This window comes from Canis lupus, chromosome 22 (assembly GCF_003254725.2).
Source record: "Canis lupus dingo isolate Sandy chromosome 22, ASM325472v2, whole genome shotgun sequence".
Lineage (NCBI taxonomy): Eukaryota > Metazoa > Chordata > Mammalia > Carnivora > Canidae > Canis > Canis lupus.
Window position 1 is genome coordinate 3,339,601 of NC_064264.1, and position 15,764 is coordinate 3,355,364.

Genomic DNA, 15,764 nt, shown 5'->3' on the forward strand with positions numbered 1-15,764 from the left:
ATTCTGGGCCCTTTCCCAAAGCCGCATTAACGAAAGACACTTTTTTATCACTCTCCATACTGCGGAAATTACAAGGGTTTTGGAAGCTGTAAGCCAGGAACTGTGGACAAAAGCCAAATAGATCTATGAGAAATTCGGATGACCAAAGTCACAATATTGTATGGGGACACAGATCGGCCCATTACATCACCCAGGAGACTGGATAAGCTTTATGAAGTAAATGTTTAATGGTCTGGTAACGTATTTGCTTTTTTAATCTTATATTCAATTTGGCATATGTGAGGTCCTTTCTAAGGTCCCTTGCATAATCAATACATACACTTAAGACCATTTTACTGAATTTGGTTAGTATTTTCAATGAACTATTTTGTTGTATCATCATTTTAACACAAATTTTTTTTCAGCAGTTTGTATGAGACCAAACCTTTGGCCAGCATGTATCTCCCTAATTATAACATTTACCTGGTAAAATGATTTTCTTTGTAACAATTGACTTCAAGGCCATTTAAGTGAATTCTGTTGCCACAAAATGGGTACTTTTATTTCTTAAATAACTATATTGTCTTCTAAATCTTTTGCTGAAACCTCCCTTTTAAATGTCTTAGCTACTTTACTTTCTAAGGAACTTGCTGGTTGCCTGCTGACTGGAGATCTGGGTGAGGCCTTCCACCCAGTTTGAGCATCAGACCCTAAAGCCTTTCGGGGACCCATCTAAGACTATTAGCATTAGTGATCATGCAGAACAGATTTCCACTAGGTTCACCTCCCAGTGACAGGTGCTGGCTGCCGTATCGAAGGCCTCCTAGGCCGACGTGGGGTCAGTGAGAAGCAATATTTGCCATTCACAGTGTCGATCTCGAGCCCCCGTAGCTAAGTCCCCCTCCCCTTTATCCCGTCCTTTGCTTTCCCTTTCCTTCCTTATGTGTTTGAGCATCTTCCAAGTGCTGAGGGTACAGTGAGGAATAAGACAGAGGCTGCAGGGCAGGGGAGGGCCAGATAATACGCACACGACCCAAACACCAAGACAAATCCAAATAGTGGCAAGCACAATAAAACACAGGGACAGTTCAAAACTTCAACATTTATTGCAACAATGACTTCTAAGAAGGTAAAAACAAAACAAAACAAAACAAAACAACTTCCCAAGAGTTGTGGCATGGAGCAGAAGGTCTTCAAAAATCAATAAATACACATATGAGTATTAATTTAAAGACATTAGTATCAAAGACATCATGACTAAAAATGTCATAATCGAACACTTGGGTCTCCTGAGGTACAATCCAAAGTTTGCATCAATTTTTTATTATCTTTTTTAAAGACTTATTTATCAGAGAGAGAGAGAGGGAGAGAGAGAATGAGCAGGGGGGAGGGGCAGAGCGAGAGGGAGAGAATCTCAAGCAGATTCCGTGCTGTGCACAAGCAGCCTGACATGGGGCCCAGTCCCACGACCCTGAGACCATGACCTGAACAGAAACTGAGTCAGATGCTCGACCAACTGTGCCACCCGGGCACCTCAAAAGTTTGCATAAATTTTTAAACAACCCCCCACCCCCACCCCCAAAAAAGTCATGCTTTTGGATTGCTGCTTTTCCTGTACTGGAAAGTTCACTCCTTGATCCTGACGCAAGTACCTGAGACTCATGTACGTGGGACCCTTGTTAAAGTGAGCGTCTCCGACGTGGGAGCAGAAAGCTTTCCCCTTCTTCTAGGTTCTTTGGCTGGTCTAATTGCTAAATCGACATGGAGTCACAGGAAGAGAAATCTAATTTTGTATATACGGGAGCCCATACGAATATGAAAATCAACGAAGTGCCCGGCACAGGCATCTTTTATACCTTTTAGATGAAGGAACGATGCATTCGTGAAGAACTGACAAAACCAAAGGGGTCTGAGCTTGGGGTGGTTAATCAGTGAAGAAGTAACGATATCTCAGTCTTCTTGTTGCTAAATCCCCTATCTCTGGGGATAACCGTGTCTCTCTTCCTCCTGGTGCATATGGAGGGTGCCTTTCACGTGGGAGATTTATTTCCCGCTTTCAGGAACACAGAGGATGCCTTCTTGCACTGGCTATTTCTTCAGTAACCTTAATTAAAATTAATCAATATGCCAAAATGGCCCATTTAAGGGTGGCATATTCCCCTTTACCTAATAGCGCTCATTTCTCTGTCACTGAAAACCCGGTTGCCACAGGTTTGGTATGAAAACATCCTCAGGAATCACTGCTTAGTGCTCTAAGAATGGGCTTTTCCAGAATCCCCTCTGCTCAATTTTTTTCTAACCTGCATACCAGAACATTCCGTGCTCTCGTCTCTACTGTGCAACAATAGGGTTTCACTTTGATTAAGTGTCAACAGTAATGTTGATATTTGGTCTGATTTATTACAATGGGATTCCACTCAAAGTGTCCAAGGTTTAAAATTAGTATCCTACAGCTGCCTTTCCTATATTAAGGATGTTAGGTTTGTGCAAAGCACAACGGCCACATTGGTTACACGGCCAAGTGCCTGGAACGCAGTGTTTCTCCAAATGTGGCTACATTCAAGCGTTTCAGAGTCACGGAGAGGCTGTGGGAAGGCGGCCTGGAGAAGTTGCCCGCTGCCTGCTGCCTGGAGACCTGGGTGGGGCCTTCCACTCAAGTTTGAGCATCCGGCCCTACAGCCTTTTGGGACCCGTTTCAGGCACTGCATCACGGTTCAAGGGTCTTAGTACCTCTTCCCTCCAGGAAGCTTGTGGTTGCACTCACAGACCAACACAGACAAAATGACAACAAATAAACCCAAACAGAAAAACAAAGAGGACTAAGGAACATAGATTCCTTATGAAGGTTCATGGGACAGACGATTAAAAAAGAAAAGGGAGGGACACTCGGGGTGGGGGGCGCTCAGCAGCTGAGCATCTGCCTTCGGCCCAGGGCGTGATCCCGGGGTTCCGGGATCGAGTCCTGCATCGGGCTCCCCGCAGGGAACCTGCTTCTCCCTCTGCCTCGGTCTCTGCCTCTTTGTGTCTCTCATAAATAAAAAAAATAAAATAAAATAAAAAATTTTTAAAGATTTTATTTATTTATTCATGAGAGACACAGAGTGAGAGAGGGAGGCAGAGACACAGGCAGAGGGAGGAGCAGGCTCCATGCAGGGAGCCTGACGTGGGACTCGATCCCGGGTCTCCAGGATCACGTCCTACGGCAGGTGCGTTTTAAACCATGGAGCTATCCAGGGATCCCCTGAAATTTTTGTTTTAAATAAAACAGGAAAATCAACATACGTGACAAATGCTGCAGCAGGCATGCATGTCAGCATCTGAACGAGGATCTCTATTTGAAGGGACACAGGGAGGCTGTTCTATTGCCGTCCCCTCCATGCAGCGGGTAACGGCAAACTGCACAGTAAATATCACAGAAGAGTACAGGATGCAGAATTGCCACAATATCACCATTTATCACACTTTCTGAGTCTCAGTCTCACATGACCTAACTGACCTAATGCCAGAAAATGTTTCACAAGTCCTGGCTGAGAGGGTGGTGGGTATATGAAGAGACAGCAAATAAATTGACAATCATATGGAAACTTTTAGATAGAATGCAGTTGTTCTGAAATGTGGGTTATTTTTCATTCTCTAACAGGACCTCATTTTGTCTTTTCAAAATAAATCACGTTATCTTCTTGCCTAGAGATGATGATGGCCTTTGTACCCCACCAGATGATCCAAGTCCTCTTTAAATGGATTGTAGCCTTGTTCCTTTAAACATCGCAGTACCCAGAAAAGCTGGTCCAGGGTAGGAAATTCTTCCCAGGGAACCCACTCCCAACCTAGAAAAGAAGATACCAAATCAATTTATTTAGCTGGAAGGAACAGAGAATATTTATGTTGGCAAGTTAATCTACACTTAGAAAAAAAAATTAAATTTAAAAATGACTTGCTAATAACAGCATGCTACTAATCACAGTGGGGCTATGCATTAGCTCCGCTGTGCCAACATAATTTGCGTTTAGGATGATCTTAACAGAACAGTGATCGTTTAAAACATGCTGCTATGTCATCGTGAAGCCGAGCTTATAAAGGCCCCATATGGTAAAACCCAGACTAAGGACCACTCAATTTTTGCTTGAATATTTGGCTAAACAAAACGCACAGAACTTTATATACTATAGGTTACAACACTACATTAAAATAGACCAGTTACCTCACCTATAGAACAGGTAATCATGAAATTCCTCAGCTATCCTCCACCTTTTTTTTTAGTATGTATGTATGTATGTATGTATTCATTCATTCATTCATTCATTCATGAGAGACACAGAGAGGGGTAGAGACACAGGCAGAGGGAGAAGCAGGCTCCCTGCGGGGAGCCCGATGCAGGACTCGATCCCAGGACCTCAGGGTCACGATCTGAGCCAAAGGCAGACTGTCAACCACTGAGCCCCCCAGGCAATGGAAACTGTGCAGAGAATAAAAAGTATTCTTCTTGGTGTACTTTAGATAGACAGTATGGATGGGACTGAATTACAAAAAAATCCATTGGAAGAGGAAAGATTTACAGACGCCTGCGTGGCTCAGTGGAGGAGCATCGGCCTTTGGCTCCTGGGGTCCGGAGATCGAGTCCTGCATCGGGCTCCCTACATGGAGCCTGCTTCTCCCTCTGCCTGTGTCTCATGAATAAATAAAATCTTTAAAAAAAAGAAAAAAAGAGGAGAAGCTGTTACAAAGCAGGGCAGGGTAGGCTGGGTATGAGGGAACCCCATCCCTCTCATCCCCTCCTTCCTTCAACATATTCTGAGCAACGTACTCTATGAACAGGAGCGGGGCAAAGGTGAATGAGCCTACGTATCTGCTTTTGTGTATTCACAGTTCAGGAGAGGACGACTTGAAGCTGAACCCTTGAACTGAACCCGAGGTGCCTTCTGAACGTCAGGGGAGAACGCAGGCCTGCAGCGTGGGGCAGGACGGGAAGTCCCTGTGCACCAGGGCTCGGCCATGCACACCCCTGCCAATCCCCGCAGAGGCCAGGTGAGCGGGGCCCTGGGAGACACAGGCTGCTGGCCGGGGACTGGCCAGAGCTGGGGGGACAGTCGGTCCCTTGGGTGCTTTCTCCTCAGCCCTTCTCTACAAATGAACACTTCCTATGTCTGCTTCTTGAGGACGTGAGGTATGCAAAACCAAACCATTTCATCATTTTGTCTCAGGTTTGTTTTTTTGCCTGTATTAGAGATAAAAATTAGGAAATGGTCATTCCTCCTCAAGTTTAGGGTTTTTAAGATAACAGTCGGGGACACCTGGGTGGCTCAGCGGTTGAGCGTCTGCCTTTGGCCCAGGCCGTGATCCTGGAGTCCCGAGATCGAGTCCCACATCGGGCTCCCTGCATGCAGCCTACTTCTCCCTCTGCCTGTGTCTCTGCCTCCCTCTCTCTGTCTCTCATTGATGGATAAATAAAATCTTAAAAAAAAAAAAAAGATAACAGTAATTGGTGCATATTACCTGAATAAAAGAAACCTCAGACTGATTTTTAAAAAATTGTTATATGAATTATATTTTGCTTTGTAAAGGGAAAAAAGTAAACTGAGTCCCAAGAAAGGTATTAAAGTGGAAACCTGCATATTTACACCTCAATTTAATATTAAAAAGACAAGTAATCAACTGCTCCTCCCTGCAGCTTCAGGATGTCAAGACTCTTTTTTGTTTCCACTGTTACGGTCCTCAATTCACCCAGGACAGTTAGGGGTGGGAGAGAGTGCCGAACTCGTAGTGGGCTCCCCCAGCGAACCTGGTGCGTTTCTCACCTACCTCTCCTGCTTTCCCGTTTTGGAGCATGAATGATTTCAGCTGTACTCTAGGCCAATTGAGTCCCTTTGGATACTTTTTGGGTGTTTGTGTATGTGTTACTGTGATATAAGAAATACGTATCTGGCCTTCCTCCCTGTTCCCTGGCACAGAGCTCCTGAGACCTTTGTAATTTTCCGAGTGACAGAGGTGAGAGCAGCATCACTTGTCATCCAAAAGGAGCCCCCTTCAGGGGCTGACCTGAGTTTATGTTAATAAGCTGATGGGTCCTTGGGGTTCCCTACATAGCTTCAGCCTGGGGGCTGGTGACCAGAAGGACTTTGCACCACCCACATCCCACCGGAAGGGAAGGGAGAAGAGCTGGAGATTGAGTTAATCGCCAGCAGACAATGATTTAATAAATTACAGCAATAATAGTATGTAATGATCCCATTCCATAGGCACCTCCGTGAAAACCCTACAAGAGCCTCCCGGTTGGTGACTGCATCAAGGTGCCAGGAGGGCGTCCTGCTCGTCCAGAGTGTGGAAGCTCTGCGTCCCTCTCCCCACCAACCTGGCCCAGTGCCCCTCTTCCATTTGGCTCTCCTTGAGTTGTTTCCTTTATAATAACCTGGTAACATCAGCAAAGTGCTTTCCTCAGTTGGGCAGGCCCGTTCTAGCAAATAAGGAACCTAAAGAGGAGGTTGTGGGCAGTCAGGAGTACAGGAGGCTGGGACTTGCGACTGGTGTTTGGAGTGGGGGCAGTCCTGTGGGGCGGAGCTCCTTAAGTTTTGGGATCCGACACGGACTCCAGACAGTGTAATCCTAAGACCCTAACGGATGTCTGGAGAACTGTGTGGTGTGAGGAGAAAAGCTGCACATCTGGCGTGAGAGTGCAGTGAGTAAAAACAGCTCAGACTCTGCAGCTCACTGTAGAGGGATTCGAGGAGCTGCTTTATGAAAAATCGTCTCGGAGTCAACAGGCCTTTGGGTGGAACATGCCTTTCTGTTCATGCAAGCAGTTCGGTCTGCAAAACACTTCAGCGGTGATTCATTCATTCCAGAGACATCACTGCCTCCAGGCCTAGGCATCTCCGCCCGCCCCCCCCCCCCCCCCAGCCCTCCCTGACCACCCTACCTGATGCGGTACCCAAGTGTCCCTGTTTTTCTTCTTATTCCTCACCGTTGGATTTTAAAACACCTGTTAATTCCTTGCCTTCCCCAACCCACCCCTAAAACGTAAAGTCTGAGAGGGCAGGGGCTTTGCTCTACCCACCAGGATTCCTTTAGTGCCTAGAACAGTGTCTGGCACACGGTACTTGGTGAGTAACATTAGAGAATAAATGAAATGTTCCCAGGGGGAGGTCCAGTACATAAGACACACCTGGGTAAGGTTTCCGATGGCAAATAGTATGTTTGAGAAGTTTGAGATTTTATTCTTTCTCGTGGAGCTTTACGAAATTTCAAGTGAGGTGAGACATGCAAAGCCCCCAGAACAATGCTTAGCATTCGGCAAATGTCAATTGTTGTTAAAGCTTTCGGAGCACTGGACTCAACACAGAGGATTAGCGGTTTTGTCAGGTTCATCACTTGCTTTTCGGGAAATTAATTAATTAATTAATTATATTTGGGAAATCAATTAATTAATTTATAGATTTTACTTATTTATTCATGAGAGACACAGAGACACAGGTAGAGGGAAAAGCAGGCTCCATGCAGGGAGCCTGATGTGGGACTCGATCCTGAGTCCCCGGGATCACGCCCTGGGACGAAGGCAGGTGCTAAATCACTGAGCACCCGGGCATCCCTATTCGGGAAATTTATACCTTTCTTGCACAGGTGAGAACACTGAGGGTGGCCCCTTAAATGTTTCGCTGAGAATCAGTTTGAAACAAAATTAAACACTAACAATAAAACTAAGATTTCCTGAGCACTTGTGGTGTCCACTTGGTTCTTTATACGTGTTAACTCATTCCATCCCTATAACCACCCACCTGAGGTGGTTACTTGTATCACAGAGGAGAAAAGAGGCCCAGAGACCTTATATAACTTGCCCGAGGTGACACATCTCTAGTGGGGAAAACCAGGATGTGAGTCAGGAGGTATGTCTGCGGAGCCAGTTCTCTTTCCTGCTGTGTCCTTATGTCCCCGAGGGGGGGGTGGGGAGGAGGGTATATTTATATTTCCATATGAAGAGACTCTAATTCTCTTTCCGTGATATGCTGCTCTAAGAAGGTGCATGATTATAGAATTATCTTACTTTCATTTTTTTCAGGCTCTGTGTTCTTTGGCTCTGGGTTGTGAGTCAGATCCACCTCTCCTTTCATTAGTATGGTCACATAATGGTAATTTTCTTTCTTGAAGAAGGAATTCACAACTGAGGCAAAGCGAACATTTTTCAGGTGAAGAGCTGCTTCTTCCCAAGTCTCCCTTTGAGCACATTCTTCCCACGTTTCCCTGGAACACAGAAGCACGCCACTGTATTCAATTCCGTTTACCTACTTTACTATTTTTTTTTGCTATGAAATTCTTGGCTAGGAATTTCTAGTGTAAAGCAAAAAGAACCGGCTCATGCTTTAAAACAATCAACAACCCAGCTTTTGATACTCTTCTTATCTGGGTTATAAGGTATCTGAAGTTATCGGAAGACCAGAAGGACTTCCTATGGAGTAAAAAAAAAAAAAATTATTAAACATTCAGCCAATTCAGCACCAGGTCACGTGCCTGGAGGCCGTATGTCACCAGGAGACAGTTTAGCATACCAGGTAAAGAGCACAGGCTTTGGAACCAGCTAGACCTAGCTTTGATTTCAAAGTCCATTACTTTCTACCTTGGACAAATAAAAAGAGATAAGCCACCCCCTCACTGGGTTGTACGTGTATCAAGGAGTGAATGATGTCTTTTCCTATAGCTCAGATTTTTTTTTTTTAAAGATTGATTGATTGATTGATTGATTGATTTATATGAGCAAGGAGAAAGGGCAATCGCAAAGGCATTTCCACTGCAAATTTCCTCTGGGCCCACTGCAAATTTCCTCTGGGCCCAGCAGATACTACAGGAGACCACCAGGGGCGGGGGGGTCTGCCTGTGTCTCTGCCTCTCTCTCTGTGTGACTATCATAAATAAAAAAAAAAAAAAAAAAAAAAAGACAATGGAAGAGGACGCCTAGGTGGCTCAGCGGTTGAGCATCTGCCTTCGGCTCGGCACGTGACCCCGGGGGTCCTGGGATCGAGTCCCACCTCAGGCTCCCTGCATGGAGCCTGCTTCTCCCTCTGCCTGTGTCACTGCCTCTCTCTTTCTGTCTCTCATGTATAAATAAATAAAAATCTTAAAAAAAAAAAAGTGAAAGCACACATGTGAAGAGCTTAGCATAATATCCAGCACTTAGTAAAAAGCTCACTAAAGTTCAATTCTGGCTCTTATCATTGCATATCTGAGTGAAGATTCCAACACTTCATTGTGTAATTATTACTTTTAGCCATTGCTCCAGTACTTATATATTTTAACTAGTGCTTAGTTTGTGACCTAACACTTACTATCAACAAGGTACAATATAGTGTGTCCGTCTGGGCAATGTGATGCTCAACCTAAAAATTGTATGACTTATTAACTGACGGCTTATATCAATTATCTAAAAATGATAAACATTTTTTTCTTAAGATTTATTTATTCATGAGAGACACAGAGGGAGAGGCAGAGACACAGGCAGAGGGAGAAGCAGGCTTCAGGCAGGGAGCCCGAGGTGGGACTCAATCCCGGGACCCCAGGGTCACAACCTGAGCCTGAGGCAGGTGCTCAACTGCTAAGCCTCCCAAGCCTGCCTAAAAATGATAGGCTTATTGATGCTTTTTAAAATCCTGAAGACCAGAGATTCCTGGGTGGCTCAACGGTTCTGCGCCTGCCTTCAGCCCAGGGCGTGACCCTGGAGGCCCGCGATCAAGTCCTGCATCAGGTCCCCTGCATGGAGCCTGCTTCTCCCTCTGCCTGTGTCTCTGCCTCTCTTTGTGTCTCTCGTGAATACATAAAGAACATCTTTAAATAAAATCCTGAAGACCTTTTAAAAAACTCCATGTGCTGAAGGATCGCAAGAACTCCATGTTTCATAAAAGACAAAGTCTGATTAAACGGAGCTGGGACAAATAAATAAATAATAATAATAAAAACAAAAAACGGAGCTGGGACAAGGCTCCACGCCTAACGAGCACTTTGGAACAGATGGATTAGGAGAATATAGTCAGAAGGTACCAAGTTCTCCATATGACCCAGATTCTTCACCAGGGCACGGAAAGAAAGGGAAAGTGTGTGTGTGTGTGTGTGTGGGGGGGGGTGTTACTGTTGGATTTGGAGATTTAAGAAATTCATCAACCGTAAAATACATGTAATTTTTTTTAAAGATTTTATTTATTTCTTCAAGAGACACACACAGAGAGAGGCAGGGACCCAGGCAGAGGGAGAAGCGGGCTCCCTGCGGGAGCGGATGCAGGACTCGATCCCTGGACCTTGCGGTCATGCCCTGGGCCGAAAGCAGGCGCTCCCCGGGCGCCCAATATATGTGATTTGTGCTCTTCTTCGCTCCCGATCGGTACAATAGAAAGGCATTTTCAAGACAATTTGGGGAAACAGTACAGACCGAGCAGCACAGCTTGTTCAAGAGTTATCTCGCTGGGGTGAGGAAACGGCACGTTGTCAAGGTGGGAACGCACGTGTCCGTTTTCTAGAAACCTGCCCCCGGCACGTGCCCGCCCTCGAGGGCTGCGATAATACATATCGGAGTCGCCCAGCAGCCGGGTCCGCACGGCAGGGGCGGCGGGCGTCTGTCGGGTGACGGGGCCCCACGGACAGCCGGGCGACCTCGAGGCCGCTGCAAAGCCCCGAGCTGGCTCCGACCAAGGCTTGGCCGCTGCTTCCCCGCGCTCGGCCCCCAGCTCGCGGGCACCGGATGCAGCTGGCACAGGTGCAGAGGCCCAGCCGGCCACCCCGCCCGCTCGAGGTTAGAGACCCACCGCCCCGCCCCCCGCAGCTGAGCACCCCACGGCGCAGGCGCGGCAGGCACCGGGCCAGGGGGCGGGGCGCAGCAGCCCGAGGGGCGGCGGGCGACCCCGAGGCGACGCAGCGTCAGCACGCACGCACGCACGCACGGCGCGCGCCCGTCCCCCGCACCTGGGGCTCTCCCGGGGTATATCCTGTGGCCGCTCACCCGAACTCCAAGTGGCCCCCCGGAAGTTGAAAACTGCCGGCTCCGAAGGACCCCTTCCTCTTGCCCAGGAGGACACAGCGCGGGTGCCTGCTGCTCGTCACCACCACGCCGACCCCGACCCCAGGCCGCCGCCCCGCAGCCTCCGGGAGGGCGACCATCGCGCGGGCGGGCTGCTGGCCGGAAGTGACGTCGGCCCCGCCCCCCGGGCCGCCACCAATCGCTCCCCGCGTCTGCGCCGGCGCAGAACTCAAAGCCCGAGTTCTGGGGCTTCCCTTGGAGTGCGGCGTCTCTGCTTCACGTGGGCCGGGGGCGGGGCTGGGGAGCCAGTGGCGCACCCAGGCCGGCCGGTCGGGGCTCTAGGGAGGCCTCTTAACCGCCGCGCTTGCCGCGTTGCCGTATCTGATGTGGGAAAGGAGGGCAACAACATTGTGAATTTCCTTACTGTGTGTAGACCATCGGTGACTCGTGGAAAGGGGCACAGTGACCTTCCTCTGGGAGCCCAGCCGCCTCCGGGTTAATACTTTCCTTTCCAGGCAACCTGAGCCTGATCCCTGTAGGACCCTGTAAGCCTTCTTTAATTTGTAAAAATTCCTTTGGAAATTTCCCCTTATCTCTATCCTCCAAGATAGATGTTGGGAATCATCCCCCAAGCCTGTGGCCCACTGATACACATCCGAAGGGTCTCGTGCCTGAGTTTTTATTAAACAGGAATAAATGACCTTATTTTCCCCTAATGGTAGGCCCCTCAGGATCCAGAAACCTTGTTTCCAAAATATCTTGGAGGCTTGTACTGTCCCTAACCTCCTCCCAACTTGAAAGGATATAATAATCTTCACTCTGGGAAACAAACAGGGTTGCCGAAGGGGAGGTGGGTAGGGGGATGGGATAACTGGGTGATGGGAGGAGCCCTGGGTGTTAGAGCAACTGACTAATTATTGAAATCTACATCGGAAAGTAATAATGTACTATATGTTGGCAAATTGAATTTAAAGAAATGAAACAAAAAGAAAGCATGTGATCAGTCACCTGTCACAACCCCAGTGCAGTTCTTTCTGCCCGCGGGTCCTGTCCCCATGCTTTAATAAAACCACCTTTTTTTGCAGCAAAGATGTCTCAGGAAATCTTTCTTAACCACTTGTTCCAAACCCCAACAATTTCTATATTAATATCTACTCTCAGATTCATCCAAACCCTGCATTTATCAGCCACCTGCTTTTATAATCCTCTGTGCCTTGCACATCCTATTTCTTTTTTTGTTTGTTTGGATGAATTTCTCCACCACAGGAAATTCATTGTAGCTACAGCTCAAATCAGTGTGGTACCAGGGCAAGGACAAATGATATAGAAACAACCTGGTATAAATAATTCAGAGTATTAACACAACATGGAAAAAAGTTAAACACAATCAATACATTGTGCTGGAAGGAGTTACTAGGTATCTGGGAGGAAGGAGAACCTGTTTGAGTTGTTCACACTATGCACCACCAAAAAAAAAAAAAAAAAAAAAGTCCCAGCTCAATCAGAGTTGTAATGAAAACAAACTAAAAACAAACAAATGACTAGTCTCTGGATGGGGAAGATTTACTTTTTTCCATTACTATAAATTAAATTTGACTTCTATCAAAGTAATGTGCATATAATCTAAAAACATTGAAAAACGAGGACGAATGGGGATGACTGTATGCACCAGTCTTGCTTTCATTCACTTTTAGCTCTTTGAACTGTTATTTCTGATATTTGCCTACATATTTCAAAGTAATATGTTTATTCTTCATGTTCTTTTTTTTATTCTTCGTGTTCTGATAAATGACTAAACATTTGTGCATCTCTCCTTCCACCGACAAATACGTCCTTTAATAGGTTATGCACCCCAAAGATGTTCTATGATATTTTCTCAAATAAAAATTGGCAACAGGGATCCCTGGGTGGCGCAGCGGTTTGGCGCCTGCCTTTGGCCCAGGGCGTGATCCTGGAGACCCGGGATCAAATCCCACGTCGGGCTCCCGGTGCATGGAGCCTGCTTCTCCCTCTGCCTGTGTCTCTGCCTCTCTCTCTCTCTCTCTCTCTCTCTGTGTGACTATCATAAATAAATAAAAAAAAATTTTAAAAAATGGCAACATATAAGAAAGGATAATACATCATGACTGAATGGAGTTATTACAGAACTACAAAGTGGGCTTAATATTTGAGAAATCAATCAATAGAATTTATTATATTAAAAAAGAAAAAAGGAACACATATAATCATCTTAATAGATGTAGAAAAAAACGAGAAAATTCAGCACTTATTAATGATTTTAGAAAGTTAAGCAAACTAGAAATAAAGGAATTTTAACAACCTGATTTAGGACATTTACAAAGACCTACAACCAACATCATAATTAATGGTTGTTATGGACTGAGTTACACCCCCTTCCTCAAATTTGTGTGTTGAAATCCTAACCCCCTGATACTTCAGAATATAACTATTGTAGAGATAGAGCCTTCATAGAGGTAATTAAGTTAAAATGGAGTCATTAGGATGCGTCCTAATCCAATATGAATGATGTCCTTAAAGAAGGGAAGATTAAAGCAAACACAGAGGAAAAATCCATGTAAAAACACAGGGAGAAGATAGCCATCTGCAAGCTAAGGAGAGAGGCCTCAAAAAGCCAACCCCACCGACACCTTGATCTTAGACTTCTAGACTCCAGAATTACATGAAAATAAATGCTATTTAAATCACCTAGTCTGGTACTTCCTTATGGCAGCCCTAGGAGACCAATGCAATGATGAAAGACTAAGATTTAAGAGAAGCAAGGATATCACTTTAAGTCATCACATCGCTGGAGGTTCTAGATAGTGCAACCAATAAAATCAAGAAATATCAGTGAAAGTTACATTGGAAAGGGAGAAGTGTCTTTATTCGCAGACAATCCTAAGGAATCCACAAAAAGCTACTAAAACAAATAAGTTTAGCAAGTTCATAGAATTCAAGGTCAATATACAAAATCAATTATATTTCCATATACAGATAGTGCCCAAATTATGAGGTTCTATTTATAGTTTTTTGACTCTATGGTAGTGTGAGATCAGCATACATTCTGTAGAAACCATCATTTGAATTTTGAATTTTTATGTTTTCCCAGGGTAGCGATATGCAATGTGGTACTCTCTTGTGTTGCTGTCCAGGGGCAGTGAGATACAGCTCCCTGTACCTTTACAACCATTCAGTTTTTTATGTTCAGTGGAGTATTCAAAAAATTACATGAGATATTCAATGCTTTATTATAAAGTAATAGTAAATAATATTTAATAAATTCAGAAACTGAATCTGAAAAGCAACATCGTGGAAAATATAAAATATTAAGGGATAAATTTAGCAAAAGATGTGTAAAATCTGTACAATGAAAACTATTAGACATTCCTGATGGAAATTAACTAAAAGAGAAATACCATGATTTTGGATCAGAAGACTCCATATGGTTAAGTTGTCAAATCTCTTCATTTTTTAAAAGATTTTATTTATGTATTTGTGAGAGACACAGAGAGAAAGACAGAGACACAGGCAGGGGGAGAAGCAGGTCCCATGCAGGGAGCCTGATGTGGGACTCGATCCCAGGATCCTGGGATCATACCCTGAGCCGAAGGCAGATGCTCAACTGCTGAGCCACCCAGGTGCCCCCCTCTTCATTTTTTCAATTAAATTTAATTTTTTTAGATTTTATTTATTTATTTATTTATTTATTTATTTATGTAAGAGAGAAAGCACATGAGAGAGAGAGAGAGAGAGAAAGAGAGCGCGCATGGCAGTTGGGAGGGGCAGAGGGAGAGGGAGAAGCAGATGCCCTGCTGAGCAGAGAGTCCAATGTGAGGCTCCATCCCAGGATCCCAGGATCATGACCTGGGCTGACAGCAGATGATTAACCAACTGAGCTACCCAGGCACCCCTGTCAAATCTCTTCAAATTGATTTACAGGGATTCAATGATATTCCAACAAAAATGCCAGAAGGCTTTTTTTTTTTTCCCAGTAAAAATTGACAGTCTAATTTTAAAATTTATATAGCGATGAAAAGGAATTGAATATTTAAAACAACTTTTAAAAAGGAAAAACTTAGAGGATTCATATTACCTGATTTCAAGACCCAGGATAGGGACTCCTGGGTGGCTCCGTGGTTGAGCATCTGCCTTCAGCTCAGGGTGTGATCCCGGGGTCCTGGAATCAAGTCCCACATCAGGCTCCCTGCATGGATCCTGCTTCTCCCTCTGCCTGTGTCTCTGCCTCCCTTTCTGTGTCTCTCCTGAATAAATAATATCTTGGAAAAAAAAAAGACCCAGGATAATGCCACACTAATCAAGAGAGTGTGGTTTATTTGTTGATTTATTTATTTAAGAAAGAGAACAAGCACTAGGGGGGAAGGGCAAGGAAGGGGGAGAGATAGAGAGTCCTAAGCAGGGTTCATGCCTAGCATGGAGCATGATGTGGGACTTGAACCCAGGGCCCTGAGATCATGACCTGAGCCAACACCTAGAGTCAGATGCCGACTGAGCCACCCAGGCACCTGCAGACTGTGGTATTTATTAAAGCATAGGCACATAGACCAATGGAACAGAATGGAGAAGCCAGAGATAGACCTTTTTTAACAGATGGTGCTAGAACATCATCAACAACAACATATCATTTATACTTGGCGCCACGTATAACAGTTCATCAAAATGGACTGTTCCTCAATAAAAATACCTAAAAAAGTATACATTTTCTCTAAGAAAATGTAAGACAATATCTTTGTGATCTAGGTTAGGCATAGATTTCCTCTATATGACACCAAAGGCA

The 15,764-nt window shown here is 45.2% G+C and overlaps 1 protein-coding gene across 1 annotated transcript; it reads right to left on the minus strand.

The window, feature by feature from the left end:
• Positions 1 to 1,061: 1,061 nt before the first annotated feature.
• On the minus strand, positions 1,062 to 11,304 carry NUDT15 (nudix hydrolase 15). Its single transcript, XM_025478312.2, has 3 exons — positions 10,952 to 11,304; positions 8,015 to 8,211; positions 1,062 to 3,806 (listed from the first exon to the last, which is right to left on the minus strand). Exons 1-3 carry the CDS (start codon positions 11,107 to 11,109, stop codon positions 3,664 to 3,666), a joined length of 498 nt encoding a protein of 165 aa, XP_025334097.1. The 5' UTR covers positions 11,110 to 11,304; the 3' UTR covers positions 1,062 to 3,663.
• Positions 11,305 to 15,764: the final 4,460 nt, after the last annotated feature.